This window comes from Aedes aegypti, unplaced genomic scaffold (genome assembly GCF_002204515.2).
Source record: "Aedes aegypti strain LVP_AGWG unplaced genomic scaffold, AaegL5.0 Primary Assembly AGWG_AaegL5_hic_scaff_1418_PBJ_arrow, whole genome shotgun sequence".
Lineage (NCBI taxonomy): Eukaryota > Metazoa > Arthropoda > Insecta > Diptera > Culicidae > Aedes > Aedes aegypti.
The window spans coordinates 104,414-128,229 of record NW_018734854.1 but is presented as its reverse complement, the minus strand read 5'-3'; the positions used below and the strand labels follow the sequence as shown (position 1 = coordinate 128,229).

Here is a 23,816-nt window from a genome sequence, read left to right as displayed (position 1 = left end):
TACAGAAGATATCGAGCTCATACAATTTGCCATTCAATCTGCCAAAGGCAACCACTGCACCATTCTTCTTCACTTCGGCTTTTCCTTCTTCAAAGCACACTTGAAGACCAGCTTTCGCAATTCGCTTTACCGAAAATAGGTTGCAACTTAACCCCGGCAGGTAGAGAACGTTTTTCGCTTCGCACTTTCTCACTGTGTCATCAACAACCGTGTACATAATCACATCACCGCAATACTCTGCCAACAGTTTCTGTCCGTTTGCCACAACGATTTCAATCGGACGCTCCAACCGTCGCATCACCGAAAAATACCGCGAATCGCACAACATGTGATCGGTTGCCCCTGAGTCTAAAAACCAACCGACACGCACTAAGTCTTCATCACCGGCAGCCATGAAAGCAATCTCCGGTCGATCTTCTTGTGCACCAACGTGTGCTTTCTGCCGATATGCATCGCTTTTCGGTTTCGGCGCTTTGTTTTGATTATTCACTTTTTGCTTCTCACTCTCGCGATCGAATTCTCGGCAATTTGCCTTTTTGTGCCCGAACTTCCCGCACTGATAGCACTTCAGCTTCTTCTTGTTGTGCTTACTCGCCATTGCCACACCGTCAACACCACCACCACTTGCTTCTTCACATGCTTCTGAATTACGCCGCTTCAAATCAACGTCCAATAGCCTCTTCTTAACGAAGTCCATCGTGACGCCATCAGGTAGCGTTTCAATCGCCGTCACGACCGAATCGAACGATGGGGGAAGTGTCAAAAGCAAATGACACACAGCGTCTGATTCTTCGACGGTCGCTCCGCTTCCCTTCAGCTCGCGTATCAACTTGTCGAATCGCAAGAGATGCTCCGACATCCGGCAAACTCCCTCAACGTACCGCAACGTGAGGAGCTGCTTGCGGAGATACAGTTGGCCAGCCACACCGCGACGTTCGAAAACGTTTTTGAGTGTGCTCCAAATCTGCTTCGGCGTTCGGCAATCCTTAATCAGCTCTAACTGGTTATCGTCGATCGCTTGAACAATAAACGATTTGCACTTCTTTTCACACGTTTTTCGCTCGGAGAACTTTTTCTCTTTGTCACTTTTCACAGCGGCCGTATCCTCCGCTTCCACTTGCAGCTCCGGGACCTCTTCCGCGTCGCGCACTAAACAATCCAGAAGATCGTGCATATCTAGCACCGTCTCCATTCTAAATTTCCAGTTATGGAAATTATTCCCGTCGAACGCGAACACTTTCGATTTGTCTTCCATGCTGGAGCCCATAACCTGAAGAGCGGCACGAGGAAGAACACTCAGAGGAAAAATACACCTGAGGGCTTTCTCAGCAGCGAACAAGAGAAACACCTTTCTGCTTTGGAAGTTCAACTAGTAGTGATATTTATTCATCATCAATAACAGTTACAGGGTTGCCAGAAGGGCTGTTATGTCAAGGTAAATAGAATGAAGGGGAATCGGTTGGGTCATACACTGTTAATAGTATGAGACCCTAGAATAGAGTTCTGAACAGTTTTTGTAAATTTGATCATGCTGTATACAAGGAAGTGGTATACACCTATGGTCAGAATTTCATAAGCGTGTATGGCTCACTTTTTTATTCTGATTCACAAGAGCATCAAGTCATGGACGATTGATTTAGGTCATGTGATATCGGTTCTGGTAGATCTTTGTGTGGACAATTCCTGAACATCATGTTGTACCATCATTCGTCAGCTCAAAATCTATGATTTTTATCCACACTCAGAAAGACGTCATACCATAGCAAATATTAAATAGGTTATATCCGAATTCTTCATTTTATGACAAAACACGAATATAGAACGAAATTTATATTATTTTTATACAAAAGTAAAAAAACGTAAAACCTGCGATCAATAACTAGAATCATGGAATCGGTACAGATAGGGCTACATAAATTGCTCCAGAAATATCGTATGAAAATTTCCAGAGTGATTCTCCCGTTAATTTATCCAGGAATTCATAGATTTATAAACTTGTACAGATTTTTCCACAGATATATCCTAAAATTGCTCCAGGAGTCACATTGCGAAGATTTTTCCAAAGAGATCTCTAGGAATATTTATAGCTGTGTAATCCCTGTAGATGTCTCTAGGAATTTAACATGAAGCTCAAATATGAGATTCCTTCATTTTTTTCAAGAATTGCTTCAGAAATTCCTTTATGGATTTCTTCCCAAATTATTTCGTGATTCGTCCAGGCATTTCTTCAAAGGATTCTTGGAATTAATTCAGGAAGTTGGTAGAGATTGTCTCGAAATTCATATCAAGACTACTTTAGGCATTATTTTCAAGGCTATTACTCCAGGCATTTAAAACAATAAATAAAAAAAAAATGTTGAAATAATCTTTAGCGTTTCCCAAAAACATTCCAAAATATTTCTCTATCACTTCCATCTAGGATTCATATGCAAGACACTACAAAAAACCCTCATGAGACCGTAAACAACGTCCTCTATGTGCACCTGCAGTATTTGCCCTAAGAATCCTTACAGAAGATGAACCAAGAATTTCACCAGGAGTCGTCCACAGATTCCTCCTGATTTTTCTAGGAATTGTTCATGGGATTCCCCCAAAAAATCCTATTAGGATTCCAGCGAGAATTCCTTCAGAAATTCCTCCAGACGTTACTAAGAGATTTCTTCAGCGATTTCAACCAGGGCATTTAATAAAAACTTTTCCTCGGATTTCTTGGAGAAATTCTTGGAGTATTTCCTGTAAGAATTCCAGGAAACAATCTGGAGGAAATTTTTGAAGAAAATCCAGGAGAAATAACTGGAGAAATTCCATAAGAAAAAAAAAATGGTCAATTCCAGGAGGAGTTTTCAGATGTACATTGATACATCCTAATTGATGAGTTTTTACAGGTATTCTTCAAAGAATTTCAGGAATAATACTTGTTGTTTTTACTAAAGAAACACTGGAAGGAATTTCATGATGAATTTGTTGAGAAATTATCGGTAGACTTCATGGAAATCTTGTAAGAACAAATAAGGGATTACTGAAATACAAAACATGAGGAAATTCTGGCCTATTTTAGGAGAAACGACTGTAAAAACAGGTAGAATCCCTTGAAAAAAGCTGGAACAATTCCTAGAATAAGTCGTAGAGGAATCACCGGGTAAATTTATAAAGGAAAACCCTAGGATTTTTTTGGAAGAATTCTTCAAGAACCTCAAAGAGATTTTTTCCGAAACTCTGAAGAAATTCCTGGAGGAACTCTTGATAGAACCACAGGAAAATGTTTCGGAGAAGCCAAGTGATGTTTTTGAAGCAATGGTTGGAGAAAGCCCTCAACAAATTTCTAAAAAAAAATCTTGAAGCAATCCCTAGAGGAATTTCAAACAAAATACTTGCACCCATCTCTTAAGAAATTTCAGAAAGAGACCCATAAGCAATCCTAAAAGTTGTACTAGAGCCATTTATAAAGGAATCCATGGATGAATTATTTAAATACCGTTTTGATTCATATTACGGACAGCTTCAAATTCCGGACACTCTCGTTTGTATGGGAAACATTTCACACGAAATGTTTCAATTTTCGCCGTCCAAAAGTTCTCATTTTTGAGGCTCGTTTTATTAGGTTTTTTCCATAAATATCATTGCAAATTTATAATGCCCAACTACCTTAGACGTCTCTAAGTGGTTGAACGATTTTAATTGATGATTTGGCTGTTCCATTAATGATTATCATGAGCTGTCCGTAATTCGAATCAAAGCGTCCGGAATATGAGGCAAAAGTGAGGGAGCGTCCAGAATAAGAATCATGAAAAGGCCACACGTTTTGATTTATTTAAAATTATTCATGTTGCGGACGCGTTTTCTTTACCCACCATCCGAAAATTAAGGGCTTCCGACGCTCGATAGCGCTAAAAAATCATACAGAATTTTTTATTTTGTATGGTCCAAGCTGGGTTATACCGTATACTTCACTGAGGCCTTAAGTGTCCGTAATATGAATCAAAACGCTTGCATGATTTTTTGAAAAGCCAATAATAGAACATGAGAAAAATCTGTAACTTGAGATATAACGTGGGTCATTGGCTACGCGTCGGTCCCCCAAAGAATTTTGGAATATCTCCGGATCCAGATGACCAATGATCAAAACAAATACAGATTATTAAAAAAGAAGAGATTTTTGAGAACTTGTGGTGGTGCAAATATACGGGAAGTGTACCAGTTTTGGCCACCCTAAGGAAAAATATTGTTTATAAATAAATCAAACGTTGGTTATTGTCAATACATCAAACGAAAGCTTTCAATCCATGCTCAGCAGAGAAAATATAAAAACTTATCAGAGACTTTATTTTTGTATTAAAAATGAGGGTGGCGAATACTGGACCACTTGCACCAGTATTCGCCACGATTTTAATTTCGGTTCCTGAATTCGCCACCTACGTTGATTTCTTATGGAGGGTGGCGAATCAGGAACACCATGGCAAATAGGTGCAAAGGAGCAATAATTTTAAGGATAATGATTTTTTTCTATTATTTTCTGAGAAAATTTTGCGGTTTCCAAGAATGTTTCCGTTTCATCTTAAAGCAATTTAGCGAGCACTATACAATTGGCAACCATATATATCATAAAACAGTATATAATCCGGGGTGGCGAATAACTGGTACATGGCGAATACCGGTACACCTTCCCTATTGAGAAACAAAAAAAAGTTATAGCGATTTCAATATTTCTTCATGGCAAAATATTGAAGCTGCTCCTATTGGGGTTAAGAAACCTCTGACACAAAATGCCTAGGGGAATCTTTGGCAAAAAAAATTAAAAAAAAAATCGCGAAGGAAAAAACTGAAATAATCTACTGAGAATTTCTGAAGCAAAATTTCTTGAAGTATTCATGAAGGCATCTCTGGAGGGGTTTCATGTGGACTCCTTGGTAGTTTTGCTGGAAGAATCTCATGAAATTTTCTAAAGAACTCCCTGAAAGAATCCTTGTGAGAATTTTTTCAAGGGAATTCCGTGAGGAAAATATCTGGGACAAATGCATGGAGGAATCTTTGGAAACATGAATGATGGTGAAATTACGGGAGAAATCCCTAAAAAAATCCTGTCGGTAGCATCCCTGGTGGAATTCCTAAAAGAGTCTCTGGTAGAATTCCTGCTGCAATTGTTTCAAAGCCAATGGCCATTTTCGCCCTCAATGCATGATGTAAATTTTTTGTTTAATACATAACCTTTTGTTTAATACATAACCTTAACAAAGGACCAACAAAAAAAAAAATATCCAGGTTTCCTGAGGAAAAGGGGAAATATCCAGGTCTTACTCCAAGAATTCTGCCTTTTTTTTTATTAAATTTTTTCAATGAATTCTTAAAGGATTAAATTCTAGAAGTTTATCCAACATTTCTTCAGGAATTTTCCTTGAAAATGTTTCCAGCAGTTTTCCCTGGACATTTTCACGGGTCAAAAGTATCAAGAAATTTATTTTTAAACTACCGTCTAGCTACGATTTTTGTTAAATAAAAAAAAATGTGCACATCAAAATGTTGTATATTTTTTCCAAATAATTCAAAGCGAATTAGTATACCAATACGAAGCGTCGCACACAGGGAAACAATTAATATTTGTTATGCATAACAAAAAAAAATCTCAAAGCTGTGTTTACATATGTCATGTTAAGGTCGCCTCGTACCATTAAATGTGACTATTTTCCGTGTGTCTAGCTTTCGTCATTAAAATTCTCTTTAGAATTTACCCCCAGATTTATTTCGGAAAATAATCCAACAATTTCCAGTCGAGTCTAGTACATGACACTGAAGACGGCCTTACAGTTGAGGTCGAAATACGCGTATCTGTCAAAGGATACAAACGCTAGTGGAATTAAATGGTATAGTACTAAATTCAGTTTTTCATATTCTAATAATTTCTGAAAAACATCCTTGACGTTTCTCTGGTGACAACTTAGAAAATAGACTGGGAAATTTTAATTATATTCAGATGAAATTCCTAGTGAAAATCATGACATAATGCATACATTAATACGAAAAGTAACACTTATGGTAATGTCGCGAGAAAATAATAAAAAAATAATCTAAAAAAAACTTCATAGAAAATTCTGGTCAGGTTTTATGATTAATCGATCTCTTCTTCTTCTTCTTTGTCTTCTTCTTCTTATTCTTATACATCGATCTTATATCCTCTATTTCCTGCTAAGTTTCTCTTTGTTTTCTTAACTTTTGTTTGTGTCTCATTGTTTTTTTTTCCTGGTTCCAGTTTGGTGTCTTTTTTCAGGAAAGAACTTAAAAGTTCCAGTCCTAACTGCCCATAACTGCATATTTAACTGTATTTTATGGTAGTATGGGAGGAAAGTAATTTTTTTTAAATTGTTTAGACATTATTGCATATTGGAAGAATAGTCAGAAAATAATTCTGATAGAAATTTCATTGCTACAACATTACGAGGCCCATGTATAATCTCAATGTGACTGTTATGCGATTACAACTAGCAAACAAATTGGTATTTTTTATCGAATTTTCTAGAACAATCTCACAGATTTCAGTAAGTTGATCGTAAGTGTTTATCGTTTGATGACTCTCCACGGTATTAACTCGAAGTTGTCAAAAATGTCGAAAGTGACAAATATGCAGTTCTGGGCAGTATACCAGTCCTAGTCAAGAGTTGACATGAGAGCGGGTCAACGGATTTGTATTTTTTTTCACTGATGCATTTGTCCAGAACTCAGACGCATGCGAGGAGATATTCCATAAACTTTAAAGATAACGTTAGGAAATTGTGTGTAATAATTTGTAGAATAAACGCCCATAAACATGCAGTATGTCGGAATAGCTAGGTTATAATGTAAAAAAAAAAGCAAACGCATAGATTAATAGTAAAAATTCTATTTATCTTTACCGTTCTCCTCCTTGCAGAATTGTGAAACAAATATTCAGAAGGTAGAAAACTCTGAAGTAACCTAAACAGAGCTTACCTGAGAAAACTGAATATCGGTATTAAGATATTAGATATTAAAATTTCTTGAAGAACGAATTAAAAATTCATTCGAAAATCGTGTAGAAACTCATTTCAAAATATCCTTAGAATTTTGTAACAGTTCCGTAAACATTTTTAGTGGTTCTGATAAATACGAATTGTTTTACAAATTCTTTAAGTTATTCCCTACAATTTACCATGAATAAAAATATCACAAACTTCAATGGAAGTTCGATCTTATTATTCTCGTTCATGTATGTTCTGCATAAATGGGTCAATTCTATTTTTTTTTTCATTTTCATAATGGAAATCATGAAGAATGGGAAAGAAAAGAAGAAAAGGATAAGCTTCAAAATTATGAGTGTAGGCCATTGGTTCAACGAAATACTAATATACTAAATAAAATACTAATAACATACTTAAATTCATCTTTATTCAAAACAAATAACTTGAAGAAACAATTTACTAAGCCATGAACCTCAGCTTCATGCTTCGAAAATTTTAAAAGAATTTTATCGTGCATGTCCATCCGAATTCACAAGAATTTATCTATTAGGAGCTATTTTTAAAACTGTTTTTCAATTAAATTTCGGGCATCTTGGGGCTAGGTTTACATGAAATGTAAAATTTCGTAATAATTTAAAATTTCACTACAGAAACATTGTGCTAACAAATGAAACCAACTTTAAGGAACGAAAAACCTGCTAACACTTATTGTCATCATGTTTAAAACTTAGTATTTCATTTTGCCCCACCCGTTTCAGCCTACTCCGGTGTACCTTATAGCAGTAAGAACTCATATTTACAGAAAAAATGTTGATTTATTCGATTAATCGAAAAATACTAGTCGATTAATCGTTATCGATAATCGATATTCTTGGACTGTAATCGATTATCAACTAATCGATTAATTGAGATTTTGCGACAACCCTAGTCATGATTGATTAGAAACAGCTGATCAAATATTCACCACAACGTGGAGACAAAAATCATAGGAGAAAAAGGGGTCCGATAAGAATCGGAGAGAAATAAATTGTAGGGAACCGTGCGGTGTACTGTCGTGCCGCCAGTTTTTCATTGTTTTTCAATAGTTAGAGTCTTCAAAACATATGGGTTCCTTGGGAAAGTTTGTTCAGTAAATTAATAGAAAGCATATGAACCATTAAAAAAAAAACACGGAAATGGTCTATTACGATTGTTCTGGTCAATCACGGAGTAGCAACTATAAATTGTACGGTCATCTATGCTCATGCTCATGAACAAAAAAGATTCACGAACCATGAGATTGAATCAACCATTCTTAATATATCAACCTAATGCATGATAGTTTTACGTGCTGTTCAATCTATTATACTGCTTCGCGACTAAAAACGGGTGAACCAACGTGCGAAGTTCGATTTTTGACCAACTTCGACGCGTTGCTAGTCATTTGCAATAGCGCGCCATGTATGCCGTCCACCGTGTGCATTATGGGCACTATAGAGAACCGAGCTGCGACGCGGCGAAGTTGGTCAAAAATCAAACTTCGCACGTTGGTTATCTCATTTTTCAACGCGAAGCAGTATATACTTTTATGTTGAAGCTGAATGCAGTTTAAATGATATAAAGCACTTTTTAACTAGTTAGATACAAAGCACTTATTAACTAGTTAGATATTTTTTAAATGTTTAAATGAAAAAACCGGGTAAAATGACGATTTAGAGTACGATGGAAAAAAGTTCAACAATTTACGTTAATAATAAAAACACAAAATATTTTTATTTTATTTTTGTTTCTTACTTATTTTTATCTCCCATCGTATTTTTGAAGTGGTCTTGGACATAAAAGAAATTTTTTTTAAACAGCCTTATTTGAGACCTGGTTTACAAATGAATTCAACATTTGGACCGGTCTTATGGCTTTCAAAGTTACCTTTCATGCTGATTCGGGGTCAATTTTCGAGTGATCTAATGAATTAATTTCGCATTTTCAATAATCTTTTTTTCCGAACGGCACAAAATAAATATAGCTGTGATGTAAGCACATAAGCTCACATATTTTTAATTTTTCGAAATTATACCATGCCATTTATGAGCCACAAATTATAATCTATCAAGACAAACAGATTAGCAAGAGGCAAAAATTTAAAATGTAGGTAGGAGTAGTACAGATAGCAGTTTAGATATAAAGATGCAAGAAGAATCTTGAATATGTCATAGAGTCTAAATCTAAATAAAAACCTCCATGTTCCTTACAGTTGTCCAAAATTGTTTGGCACATGAGATAATAGAGTAAAATCTAAAATGCCGTGAGAAGTGTACTGCGATCTGCCATACTTGGATACAGTGGGGATTCGCTCGTTGGGGGCCCGTTACATGGAATGACTCCATGGTTGGATGTTCGCTGGTTGGAAAATATTCCAACTAAAAAGCACCTCTTTCAATACCAAGGGACCAAATGTAGTACTAATGTAGTACTGGAAGTGGTACCCATGGCATACAAAATTATCAAAGTAGGTACTGTACTGGTGCAAACATCTACAGCGGGGATTCGCTGGTTGGAACACGACTGCCTTCCATCTAGCGAATCCGACCCGTTAGTTGGAATGACTGACAGCTGGTGAAAATGCTCCAGACTAACGTTTCTGGAGAGCAAATCGTCATGAAACTCCCATATACATACACATTTATTCTATATATGGAGACTTCAATGCGACAGTACTCAGACGTCAAAGTCAGTTTGACATCTTCTCTTGACATTCGAGTGCTTTTTAGTTGGAACTTTTTCCAACTAGTGATCCTTTATAGAGAGATAAGCGGAAGTATAATGGAATGATTTGGCAACAGACCAGCAGTGCTGATTTTGCTCGGCGTTGTAGCAGAGTGAAAATACAGCTTTAGGTTCTGGAATATAGAATCACAATGGTTTATTTACTCTTCCTCCTGTCATCGCTCTCCCGCATGGCCTACTCTTAATTCATACATCAACACAATACTACATCTCTCCTTTTTTCCATAAATTAAAATTAATACAATACAATTCATAAACTAGTGGGCAAGTTAAATAACCTATTCTGGAATATGTGTTGAATCATATCAAGATTCTCATTGCGAATGCTTCATAGTACGAACGGTTGATCTCTCTGCCAGAAAGTTTTAAGCACGTCATCTTTGGGTGTTTCCTTGTAATATTGACGTCAGTGATATTGGAATTATTTCATTTTTACCACACGATCTTTTGAATCATCTATACATTGATGGAATTCAAATATTAGTATTTTATTATTAATATGTCGGAAACGGACAGTATACTTAGCTTCATTTAGTAACTGCTTTCTCCCTTTTTATTTTTAAATTATGTACCTTACGTTTTTCCTACAACCATTACTGATCAAGCTCCTGCTTCTACATTAAATTTGGTTCTTTCTTGTCCGTTCTTCATTTTTGAACGTTATATCATGTAAAAGACGATCACCGCCACCGTCAGTACTTCTATTCCTTTTTGGAAACTACGATGAATGGTCATAAAATTAAAAAAATGGATGTCAAGTAATTTTATGAGAAATAGTATCTTTTGAGTCTCATTACCACTTGAGAACACAATTTTTCTATAACATAATTAAACCAACTATGAATCACATTTATTTCTTAATAGTCTTATCTGTGAGAAACATAAAGTGTTATATTTACTACATCTGGACTTTTCGATTGCAAACTGAATCGTTTTGCTTCCTTTGCATTTCCCTTCATCTTGGGTGTACTGAACTGCCAGAAGGACTGAGACGAATCTCCTACATCTGGTCTTTCCTATTGTATTCAGAAACCTTTTTTTATAGAACAAGTTAATGGATTGTTTCGGTTTTTCATGTTTCATATGGTTTTCTAACATTTTTCAAGAAACGGACCGGATGATGCGTTTTTATTCCTACTGTCATCTTTTGAACAGGTCCGAAATTCCACGACATCCCTACGTTCTTTTTTCCAGAAATAGGCTAGGAATATTTCATCCTCTACATTTCTTACGGAGAAGTAGACCAGAATCACTCATTGTGTTCTCTATATTCTCTAAAAACTGACTAAGAGCGGACCGGAAGATTTGTGTTATTCCTTCATTTCTTTCCAGAAATGGGCCGAATTTTCACAATTTCCCTTCGTTCTTGTTACAGAAACGGACCAGGTTTTCTATCCTCTTCGTTTCTTATGGAGAAGTAGACCAGAATCATTAATTGTTCTCTTTACTCTCTTCATATTGGCTAAGAGCGGACCGGACGATTTGTGTTATTCCTTCATTTCTTTTCAGAAATGGGCTGAATTTTCACAATCTCCCTTCGTTCTTGCTACAGAAACGGACCAGGTTTTCTATCCTCTTCGTTTCTTATGGAGAAGTAGACCGGAATTACTTGAAGTATTTCCTTTACTCTCTACTAATCATCAGGAAACTGAAACTAGATTGTTCATTATGTATATTCCTTCATTTCATTCTAGAAATGGCCCGAATGTTTCTTTTTCTCACCTCCCTGTTTATCCAAGATTTTTATGTATTTGAGGTCCGGAACTACTAGATAATCGTTCTTCTTCTTGGCATTACGGCCTCACTCGAACAAAGTCTGAATCTCAGCTTCAGTGTTCAATGAGCACTTCTTCAGCTATTAACTGAGAGCTTTCTTTTCTAAAGTTGCATCTGCATGGCAGGTACGACGATACTCTATGTCCAGGGACGTTAAGTAAATTTCCTTTATAAAAAAGATCCTGTACTGACCAGAAATCAAACTGAGACACCTTCAGCATGGCTTTGTTTTGTACCCGCGAACTTTAACCTTTCGAATTATTGTTGTTTCATATCAATTTCAAGGTAAAGCTAATAGTATACATCTCAATGTTATCAATTTTCATATTTTCAGTTTAGTTCAACATTTCAGTGGTCATTTTTTTTAAAGTTAATCTCTTGCTCCAATTCATTTATTTTATGCAATCTATTATCGGATCATACAAATACCATAATAATTAGGAATAGAACATAGTTAAACCACATCTTTACAAGGAGGTATCTTTTATAAGGGTCAGTTATTTTATCCTTACAAATAAATCAGGTTAAACAACCATATTGTTTGGATTTTTTTTAACGTAAAATGTGTGTTCATTTTGTTTTGTTCATTGAATACCAATCTGTATTTATTTATTCATTTCTGAATTTTCATAGCATTGTACACTATTAAGTAACAACATCAACTAAATCAAGTTCAAATAATGATTTCAAAACAAAATATACCGTTGACATCTTCTACTTTAAAAAATGCGACAAATTAATTATAATATCAACTTATGATACGAATCATGCATCTAAAATTGTATAATACCTCACATAAATTTATTGATTCAGAAATATCATGTTTGGCAAAACTCCAATCACAAAATACATAAAAGATACAAAACAAATAGCCCTATTCATATTCAATCAGCCAAAATCTTATTCTTATTCTTATAGTGCGTACATAATTATTGAATGAGAAGATTGCCAACACATGGGTTGGCCAAATTATGTGGAATATATTATAATTAGGATTTTTCAAGCACGGTATTAAGCCAATATATTAATCTTAATTTACCTAATGCCCAGGAATCGTATTCCTAACTATTGATCAAACTGATCCAGTACAGTTTTCCGATATAATGATGACCACTTTTAATATCTTATGTTGGGAACCCTTCATAAATGGATATTACACATTATTTTAAGCCTTATTTCTTAAAATTCGACTTTAATATTTTATTTTCCGCATTTCAACACCTGAAAAATAACCCATACGTTTGTTTTTAGTAGACTTGTACAATTATGATTTAGTTTTTTTTTTCTACAATTTTAAACAATGTTGTATTTATTCCTCATTTTTTTCCAGAAATAGGAAGCAATCAATGAGGTAATCTCATTTCAATCTTCTTAAAAAGAACTAAACAATTTTTTAAAATTATGGTTTTTTTCCTCATTTTTTCAAAGGTGAAAATTACAATTAGTTACTTGCGTTTATAAATATATCAATATATATGAGATTACATCATGATAGCGATAAAATCGAAAATTCTCACCACATTGAAACTGATGTGTAATGTGTAATCCAACATTGATTTATATTTATGAGAAACAAATAGTTCTCAAAATAGTTTAATGATTTTTTTTAAAGAATTGATGCACTTTTGTGCGTGGATCACCCGCGATGCACTCTCGTAATTAGAACAGCTTGTCTGTCTCTACTCGACACACCGTCAACTATCAAATTCCTCATATCGTCAACCAAAACCAATCATCGCGGATTAAATAATATATAGGCTACCTACAGTTTCGAATACGCTCTGGTCACCAAAAGTAATAAACAGGACCTTGTTCTTCTTGTTCTTCATATATTATTCCGACCTGATCCTTGGTTTTCTTCCGGTTCGCTCCCGTTCGGGGGACAGATGATCATTTTCAAGACACTTGCACACGAATCCTCCAAACCTTGAACTGAAGGTATAATGAGATCCGAACCAACACTCGTCGCCAATGTAGCAGAGTGAAAATACAGCTTTAGGTTCTGGAATATAGAATCACAATGGTTTATTTACTCTTCCTCCTGTCATCGCTCTCCCGCATGGCCTACTCTTAATTCATACATCATCACAATGGACCGATGCACGAGTTCACTAATTTGACGTTTGAGCGGTGCCGAATTCACTAGTTTCCATGGTCACCAAAATAACACGGCACCGCTAAAACGTCAAATAGTGAACCCGTGCATAGGTCCATACTACAGGCGTCGAGAATAATATTGTAACACGGACATGGCTTCCTCATTGCTAAAAGTGTATTTTGTTTCGTTATAGATCTTTGAGCTACATATCCAAAAAAAAATCAACAAATAAAAATCGCATTGACAAAAATTTAAAAAAGAAAAATATTTCATATTTTGCTTCATGCAAAGTTACTGTTACCGAAATAATTTCAAGCGGATTACATTACTCTTCAAGAAAAGTTCAAAACAAACATTACGCATGTTCGTTTGGCTCACACTTTGACAGCTCTCGCTGCTCGATTGGCTCACACTTTGACAGATATGTCAACTTCCGCAAATCTCTCTCATAAAGGATTACTATTTCCAACCAGCGAACATCCAACCATCGAGTCATTCCATGCAGGCTTGATACAAACTCCTCTGCGAGGCAAAGAGGAGGCGATTTTGCCGTTTTTCTGAGGAGAAAAAAATAAACTCAAAATTTTCAACACAGATCCTCAAGCGATTCGAGTGGGAGTGCAGAAAAATGCGAGGATTTTTTCAGACACTCTCTCTCTCGTTGCGATGCTCACCATCACTCACACTTCAAACGAACTCTCGAGTCTGCCGCCCGAACAGACAGTCCTCGGGGAGTTGTGAGAGCACCCCTTTTTTGATGGAATTTAACTCGGTTTTTTTTTGTGCTGCATCTTCCTCGCTCATTTTTCGTTGCCTCGCTGCTTAGCATTTTTTGGCTCCCTCGCAAAGAGGCACTGGCAGCACGCTGCTCTAGAGTATGTCATCGAACTCTGATGATGTTGAGGAGAATTATCAAGCCTTTCCATGTAGCGGACCCCCAACGAGCGAATCCCCACTGTATTTTGATTGTCAATAGATGATGTCACTCCTATCGTTCCATGTGCCATCCGGACCACTAAATCATTTTATCATCTTACATTTGTTCGAGTTGGATGGGAATGACGTCGTAAAATAGCTGTCAGTTTCCGGAATATATCACCTACTTGATATTGTACACCGCGGTGGTACATCTTCCAATCTGAACCCGAGTACTATGTCTCTATTCGTCTGAAGAAATGAAGCATAATAAAACACTTGTTTTTTCGTTGAAAACGTAATTGCTGGAGCGATTTTTAAATACTGACAACCTTTTCCTTAATGATTATGTATGAATTGAATGCGTCAAACAAAAATTGAAGTTTCGTAATGCTTCTCTAATCAAGCGACATGAGTGTTTTGTTCCACATTTGAATCCAGGGCTGATAATATATTTGACCGTAATAAAGTATCAGCGTAATTCTGAGATGTTCCTTTGACATGAACCTGTGATTGTACAAGCAAAGCATATTTACTGAAATACTTTCCCAACAAACATTTTCGTTGAATAAGAGTTGAACAAATCACTCTCAAGCATACTTTGGCTGAATAAACAGTTATTCAGCTACTAATGTTACTTGGGTTAACAGTGATTGAATATTTTCGCACTGTGACATCTGATAGCATGAAATCAAAACTCACTATAATAGAAGAGACAGCTCACTGACAGTTGCATGTTTTCTTATTTTCTTATTAAGATAAACAAAATCTTGTTCAATATTATGTTCACATTTCATTCAATATGAAAAAGAACATAAATTTCAAAAAATCCAATATATATCAATTTGTTAATGCTCAACTTAATTATTGTACCCAACGTTTTGAAATGGGACATCATCGTGGAACCCATGGATACCATTCATTTGAATTTTGGTCAATTTGGGTTTACAATTGGATTTTTCATGTGACAGATTCGTGTTGTCATTTGTTTACATCGGTGAAGCACCTCCAAAATAAAAGTTTTTGCGGAATAAGAGTTGAACACATGATTTTCAAGCATAATTCAGCTGAACAAACTGTTATTCATTAACCAGTGTTATGCATAGACGGGACTGTCATTCCCATAGAAGTGCTTCCTGATCAGCTGATTTGAAACGTCTCGTGAAAAGGCCTATCATAACCAGCTGTCCTCTCCCTTTCAAGTCCCGTGAGGGAATACGAGGCAAATCCAACACCTAAGCCTTCTTTTTGCCGATGGTAGCACAGGTGATCCACCGATTTTCAATGCACGCTAGCTAAATCGAGTTGATACGATTAGTTCAATAATAATTGGAATTAAGTAATTAGGCTCTCGCACCCCTCTCTTTCCAGCAACAAGGTCAAACGGGATTTTTTATTTGTTGTTTTCATACGGAAACGGTTTCCATATAAAAAAATTCATATGCGAGCGTGTGTAGGAAAGACAAAGGTGTTTAAACGTCAGAAAGCCTTATACGCTCATTTGTCTCATCAAATATCGAAATAAGTGACCGCAGAGTCAAACCAGAGACGAATAAAGACTTAGTAGTCGGGTTAAGATTTGGTACCACTTCTAGTACTGCATTTAGCCCCTTGGTACTGCAAAAGGTACCCAAGTTTGACAGATCGCAGTACACATTTCATAGCCTTCTACATTTTGCTTTATTACCTTATGTGCCATATAACTTTGGGCAACTGCGAGGAACATGGAGGTCTTTATTTCGTCCTTGGTCAAACTGAAACTATAGAAAAACTATCACCAAACCATTGATTTTCAATCAAAAAAAAAAATTATTGTGATTTTGAATAATTTAGCCAATTTGCAACAACTTTGCATTTTTTGGGAACACCATTCTGACTTTTATATAGTCGAACAAGGCAGTGGGAAAGAAAGAGTGGCATCTTGAACCACTTTCCCCTGTTTGCTTGATTGTTGTGACAGATGCAGCGCATGCGCGCTGTGATCGTTGTGATATGCGGCATGAAATGTATTGTTTCAGAGCTTCAGTAGTGTCGCACTGTAGGGCTACAAGGCATGTATGTTTGTCGCACAAGTAATATGTTGCACCAATGTAGGGAAGAGTGGAGTACAATAGGACGTTCTTTCAAGCGACTAATAAAAAACGAGTAATTTTTTTACGCTTTATTTTGCTCGGAATGTAACTTGATTTTATGTGTTTGTTCTTGTTTCTTCTGCTTCTGATTCGAATGTACACTGCGAAATATAAAATAGTGGAAAATGTACAAATGTGCAAGAAATACTACTCTTCATACGATTTCGATTACACAATTTTCATCGGTATTACTACGCTCTCTTATCTGATTTTCTTCGTTTAGGATTGTGATCAATGGCCGTTCAATCAATTTGCTTATCTTTCGCCCAAAGCTCGATTTTGGATGTACAATGAAAGGTGTACCTACATAAATCAAGGGAAATTTATTTGCTGACGTTCAATCGATTTGATTCGGGACCAATCGGCTATAAATCGCATTAATTGTATGGCTTGAGTGTTTTTCGATTCATTGTATTGGTTCAATGCCTTGTAAAAATGATTACAATGTTCGCATATTTGACTTTTATTGGGTCCATTCATTAGTATGTGTGAAATTGGGTAAATTTGGGAGTACTTGGTTGAAGATCTTCACTTCTGTTGTGTAAATAATAGATAAATTTTGTGTATCGTGATATTTTTTTCAGTTTGATATAAGTTTTGAAACAACTTTATGTGCAACTGTGCTTTTCTCGCTCAATCTGAATCGCATAAATTTCCTTTTTCCAAACCAACAACGGATTGTGCCGGCTGTAATATTTCATCTCCTGTGGTTTGAATTGTTTGTAAAAGTAAGATTAGTGGCAGTTTTGGTATTTTCATCGTTTTTCGTTCACTTAACGTGTGTAGTTGTCACATGACGAGTCTAGCGGAAAGAATTGTTCGAATGGGGTTTTCTTTGGACAGCGAGGTGAGTTTCTAAATTACAAATTTAAATACTAGTAATGTGTGGAACGGAGAAGAGATAAAAATGTACATCGCTCTTGTCCAAGAGATTGAACTGTATGTGTTTGACCTCAGAAAAGTCGGTTATTCCGAACTTTACTTCTGTTATTAATTAGATTGCTGGCATTTTTTCGTCTAGCATACGCTACAAGAAGGCAGATGTTTTGGATATACTATAAAAACAAATTACAAGAGAAACTCAAAAAAAAAAAATACAAATAAAACAGAAGGAAATATGTTAGTGAAAGAACTGGTTTGATTCAGAAAATTTTTCGCATTCCTATGTAAAAATCCTTTTTCAATACTATAGTATTTACAGGCGATGAATTAGCTAAACCTTTAATTTATTTAATTTTTTTAACTACTTTGAGTTTCACCTCTTCTGACGTTAGCTCGAACCGTTATGGAATGGAATTATGCGATTTTAAACAGCTCAACTGGATTAATGATTAATCTATGCGCGCTTAAAGATTTGTTTATGTTTATTAACCGTTTAATGTATCACTTTGTTTCATTTTTTTTGCTATATAACTTGTTCTCTGTTACCTGCTAATGGTTTCTGGTTTGAATGTATAAAAAATTAAACTGCTGTGCAATAACGGTAACTCTCACAGTATTTGAGTCGATTTGTGTACTGAAATTTATGCTACGCATCAGTGCCACCGTTCCAATCGGCTCGGAGATGCAAAGAAATGCTTCTGTTTCCGTTAAAATTTGGCTGCTAGAATTTGTCAAACAATAGAACATCAAAATTTTCCGGTTTAGGCTAGGCTAGTTGCGTTGTTGCGTTGACTGCACGATCTGTTTGTTAGAGCGATTATGGACGCACTTGGTGCCAAAATTACTTCCGACGAATTAAACTGATTTAAGTGTTACACATTGCTTGCCGCTAAAATCTAAAGTTTATCGTTTGTGCAAAGAATGAATACGTAATTTGTTTAGTTATTTGTTACTAGTTAAAGCTTTATTTTTAATTGGCGATTCCGAGATGAATGTACTGTGTTAAGGATCTAGTTGATTTCATTTGTTCAGCTTCACTTGAATGAGATTTATGATATGATAGCTCATTTGAAGACTAAATCAAAATAAATCTTTAATCCATTTGGATGTATCATCTTATCGAATGACTTTGTTTTTTGACGATTTGACGTTTGAGCGGTGCCAGATTCACTCGTTACCATGGTACCGTAAATAATACGGCACCGCTCAAACGTCAAATAGTGAACTCATGCATTGATCCATAGTTCGGTAAATTTTATTAAAATCCATATATTTGCTTCTACGTGCAAGTAAATTCAATTCGCTGGAACAAAATCTTGAACTTCCGCGCGCAAATGAAATGTAATATGTTATTATTGAAATGTTTACTTAATTGTTTAATGATGTTGATTTCATTCATGTTCAATAAAGGACAATGGTAAATGATGTAGAATTCAGTTATAGCATAACATGTTTAAACCATAAATGCATCTTGGTAACTTGAAAAATAATCATGACACCTTACACAAGATCCGGAAAGATTTATTCAGTACATCCAAAAGCGTTCCTTCATGACATTTTCAAGTGAAACTGAACATATGAAATATAGTGTAAGAAATGCAATCAAAACAAACTAAACCAATAGTTTTGAACGTACTTATAAAAGTTTTCTCAATTACTATGTATGTTAACTATAACAAGTATAACGTGAAATAGAGAACAGTCAAGTATAACAATGTGAAACGGATTACTTCTGTTTGACGATAGACAATGTTCAACATAAATTAGACGTGTAAAGTTTGCAATCGAAAGCAACCGAAAACCTTCTATCATTTTTCTTACTAATTTCCTCAATTCCCTTCTTCAACGGATCTAATACAACCTGATGTTTACTTATAAATATGCTTATATTCTTTCTCTGTTTGTTGCTGTTTTGTTATTCCTTCCATTCTGGAACCATTCTACATTTTTTAATTTCTTTCCTAAACGCATGATTGAGTTTTAAACCTATTTTCGATTGACAAAAGCGATTAGTTTACAGCTTTTACCGAATACCCGATTGGATACTTTCGACGAAAATCAAGATCTTACTCTATTGAAAAAATGCTTTCTAAATCAAACAGCAGAGCTATGAGAAACGATTCTACGTCCGATCCAAGAATGAATAAGTATGGGGTGGAAAATTTTGAAATAGGTGAAAATTCCTATAACTAAGTGCGAACTGTTTTAGAAAGTGGTTTTAGGTTATAGTCATGTGATTATCCATGAAATGGATTCTCTTCGATCAATCCTGGGCATTTGTTTTCCATTCTTCCATACCAGTTCTGGTTTTATTTTTCCCTTCCTTTGTTTAGATAAGAATAAGCGGCAACAATTCCGTAAAACTAGACCAGTTGTGGTTCATTTGTCGTTTTGTTTTTTAATTTGTTTGAATTGTTTATTAAAATTTACTTATGTTATGAAAGATTGAAAAATTTGTTATTCTATATTGATTTCGTTTGTATTGTTACATTCTCCCCTTGCTTGAAAATAATTGAATGCTAACTGCAATCAATATGATTAATATCTGAATAACACAAAATTAACCGTACTGAAATCTTTCCAAAAATCTAGCTTGAAACTTGTTTGCCTACTAATGAATATTGCTCTTTTCGCTTAAGTGTAAGATTTCCTCGTGGCCTTGCTTGGATGGATCATTTTCAAGGAATTCTTTTCCTAAATTAACTGAACCGTACTTGCTAAAATTAATTGTCAATCCGTGTCAAACAAATATCCTAATGATTTCAACTTGCTATCGAGATTACGTATAAGAAAATATGCTAAGCTTCGCAATCAACTCTACTGTACGGACGAAAATGGCGTTAGATTTTGGTGTTTCACATGGTTGCTCGGCTCTCACTACAGTGACGATTGTGACGAGTGCCCGAATACACCCCTCGACAAGGATGGATGCGAATATCCTTTCGAGTGTTTCACGAAAACTAAAATTACCATTAATATCAATGCTACTGCTACCACTACTACCCTTACTACTATTATCGCTAGATTGCGCAGCCTTTGGCCAAGGATTGCCCTCGCTGCTCTCGTTGGAGGCCTTTTTGTCATCGTGGTCGTCATCGTTGTCGTCGTCGTAGTCTTCGTCAGGGTGATTGTAGAATTTTTTCGCGTACGGATGATTGAGTTTGTCTTCTAGGTTGCCATTGTCATCATCAGCATCTACCGGATCATCGCTATTGTTCTTACCCAGGGCGTCGTTGGTGTTGTTGGCTTTGGAGATTTGTGCGTCCTCAAACCTGTGCTAGCACCAGTCGCCTTCGTCCGATTCGGAGTAGATTGAGTGCATTCCCACCTTGGGCTTGAATCCGTTGAGGGCCGACGAACCGAACGCACTACCGCCGGTGCGGCCCAGATTGTACAGGTGCTCGTACGATAGGGGTTCCACCCTGAAACGATCTTTCTCTTAGAACCAGGGTGGGTGGTGTTGTGTTGTATAGGGTTAATGATTATTTTTTGGATAAAGTAAATCCAGGGGCTCAGATAGCCGTATCAGTAAACGCGCAGCTTTTTAGGAAGACCAAGCTGAGGGTCGTGGGCTCGAGGATCTTTTCGTAAAGGAAATCCTCTAGACATGCCAGGGCCTCAAGTATCTGCGTACCTGCCACTCGATTTACCAATGCAAAACATGGTAAATTGGCAAATAAAGCTCTCAGCTAATCAATATGGAAGAACGTAACGCCAGAAAGGTACAATATGAAGTGAGCAATAATGAATACTTCGACAAAGAAAGTTCTCTGTTCATAGCTGTGTTCTCAGAAAAGAATCGTCGCCGCACTCTAAGCTCGCAGCACAGCAAATGTTCACGAATACGCAAGGATTCCAGTTGAATTTGCATGCATTTTAGTTGAATTCGCAAAGATTCTAATCAAATTCTCAAGGAATCCAGTCGATTTCGCAAGGATTTCAGTCAGATTCGCACGGATTTCAGTCAATTCGCTAGGATTCCAGTCGAAATCACAAGTGCTCCAGTCGAATTCGCAAGGATTTGAGTCGGAATTCCAAAGATTCTAGAGAAACCCCTGATTGAATGTTTGCCTTCGCAAAGATTCCAGACAGATTCACAAAGATTACAGAGAGATTCGCAAGAAATCCAGACGAATTTGCAAGGATTCCAGTTAGATTCGCAAGGAATCCAATCGAATTCGCAAAGATTCCAGTGGGTTTTCCAAAGATTCCAGACAGATTCGCAAAGATTACAGAGAGATTCGCAAGGAATCCAGACGAATTTGCAAGGATTTAAATCGGATTCACAAGAATTCCAGTCGGATAAATAAGAATTTGAGTTAGATTCACAAGCATTCCAGTCGTAGTCGCAAGGATTCCAGTCAGATTCGCAAGGATTCCAGTCGGATTCGCAAGGATTCAAGTCGAATTCAGAAAGATACTTGTTGAATATATAAGAATTGTAGTCGGATTCACAAGAATTCCAGTTGGATTCGCAAAGATTTCAGTCGTATACGCAAGGTTGGATTTACAAGTATTCCAGTTGCATTCGCAAGGATTCCAGTCGAAATCCCAAAGATTCTACACAGCTAAAAAATGTTGTAAATTTAAGTTTATTTTCATGCTCATATTTGGCGCTTCGAAATAAACCGAAATTTCAACGACTAATCCATTATTTTTCAATCGAGTTCACGATAAATTTACACGATCATGTAATATTCACGTATTTTTAGTTGAGAAATGAATACCGGGTACCCCCGTTGGTTTGACCACATTTAATCTGAACACTTTTTAATCTGTACCCCGCTAATTTACACATCGTTCAGATTAAAAATGGTTCAAACGTCATTTAGCTCATGGAACGGAGTGAAGTGAGATGGAACGCTGTGGAACGGAACGCAGAATCAAAACAAAACAGTGAAAGAGGTAACCAGAAACACGTTTCTAGGGTGACTAGATGTTCAAATTAAAAATGAACCCCGATGGTTTGCATGAGGTACCGTTCAAATTAGCGGGGGTATTCTATTGAGTTTACATGATGCTGAAACAACACATGAATTTGATTTATGTTTACAGTACACTTCAAATTACATCACTTTAAAATAAAAATATTTTTTTCTGTGGAGAGTGACCCGGTGAAAGAATCCCAAAAACATTTTATCTTAGAAGCACTTATAAACATGCTTTCACTTGGGAACGGAAAACGTTGAATTTTTTCTCAAATTTGTATCCCCTTTTTAGCTTTATTTGGATGCGCTGGCGCGCACCTAACCGTGAAAATTTCTCGCGGCTCCGGTACCAAGTACCAAATCTACCGCCGCTACAACCAAACCATCGCCAGCAAGCCCCCCGTCGGCATTCGCCGGCCAGAAAAAAAAAGACAATTTACACCGTCTTCAGCACAGACTGAACGATCACTAACATTAGGCAACGGACAACACGAAACACCCAGTAGCCCAGTGATGATTTTTTCGTTTGACGAAAAGTTTTCACCGACTGGAGCGGGAATCGAACCAACGCCTCGTGGCAGAATACGCCTAGACGACTGACGCCGTTAAAGGCCATGAAACCATCCGTCCATCAACGCATCGTGGCAGCCGCCGCAGCCCCACCTGTGCCAATCACCCCACCTCCCGGCCCGTTAGATGATGAATCCCTCTACCCCCGGAGCTAGTTACCGAACTCACGATGAGCTTGTTCGAGCGGCTGGAAACATGCCGCTCTAAACGAGAACAACTAAGGGCCGTGACCATAGCAACCGGTGCAAAAATTCCTTGTTCAATATGGACCGTGAGAGAAACACCAGAGTTCTCAACTGGAACGCTTGCTCCCTACCGCAGCAGCAGCAGATCATCGAAGAGGCCATCTCTCGTGGCCCGAGAGTAGCACATAAACAAAAACTGGTCAGGTGAGCAACACTCTTTCTATCGATCGAGTTACCAAAGATCTTATTCGTTTGCGCAACACCAAACGTAGACAGTACCAACGCACTGGTCTTCCTAAGTTAAAAAGCTCAGTTGATCGCATATCAAAATCTACCAACGATTACTCAGAGGAGTTGGTGATCACTGCCGACGAATTGCTGACCTATGTCAAAACAACTAAAAATATGAAGGCCTCAGGTTTCGACAACATCCTGAACTTGGAGCTCAAGCAATTGAGCCTCCAGTTCTATCACTGGCATCGATTTTTAATCAATTTTTTGAAACTTATGATCAAACGTCCGGATGATGACATCGATAAACCATTTTTAGAAAAACTGTATCTAGAGCTCATTGCACTACAGCAGAATATTCCAGAGAA

General features: G+C 36.7%; 1 protein-coding gene across 11 annotated transcripts in view; it reads right to left on the bottom strand.

Annotated features, from left to right (window-relative positions):
* Window positions 1-18,937: 18,937 nt before the first annotated feature.
* Window positions 18,938-23,816, bottom strand: part of LOC110680453 (voltage-dependent calcium channel type A subunit alpha-1-like) — a 49,768-nt gene continuing 44,889 nt past the window's right edge. For 8 of the 11 annotated variants that reach the window (XM_021856254.1, XM_021856256.1, XM_021856247.1 and 5 more), the window contains one exon: window positions 18,938-20,956. In XM_021856254.1, coding sequence (XP_021711946.1) covers window positions 20,812-20,956 — 145 coding nt within the window. In that variant the 3' untranslated portion in view covers window positions 18,938-20,811. Of the gene's footprint in view, window positions 20,967-23,816 lie in introns of all 11 variants that reach the window. The other 3 variants (XM_021856253.1, XM_021856255.1, XM_021856250.1) reach the window with 2 other exon arrangements.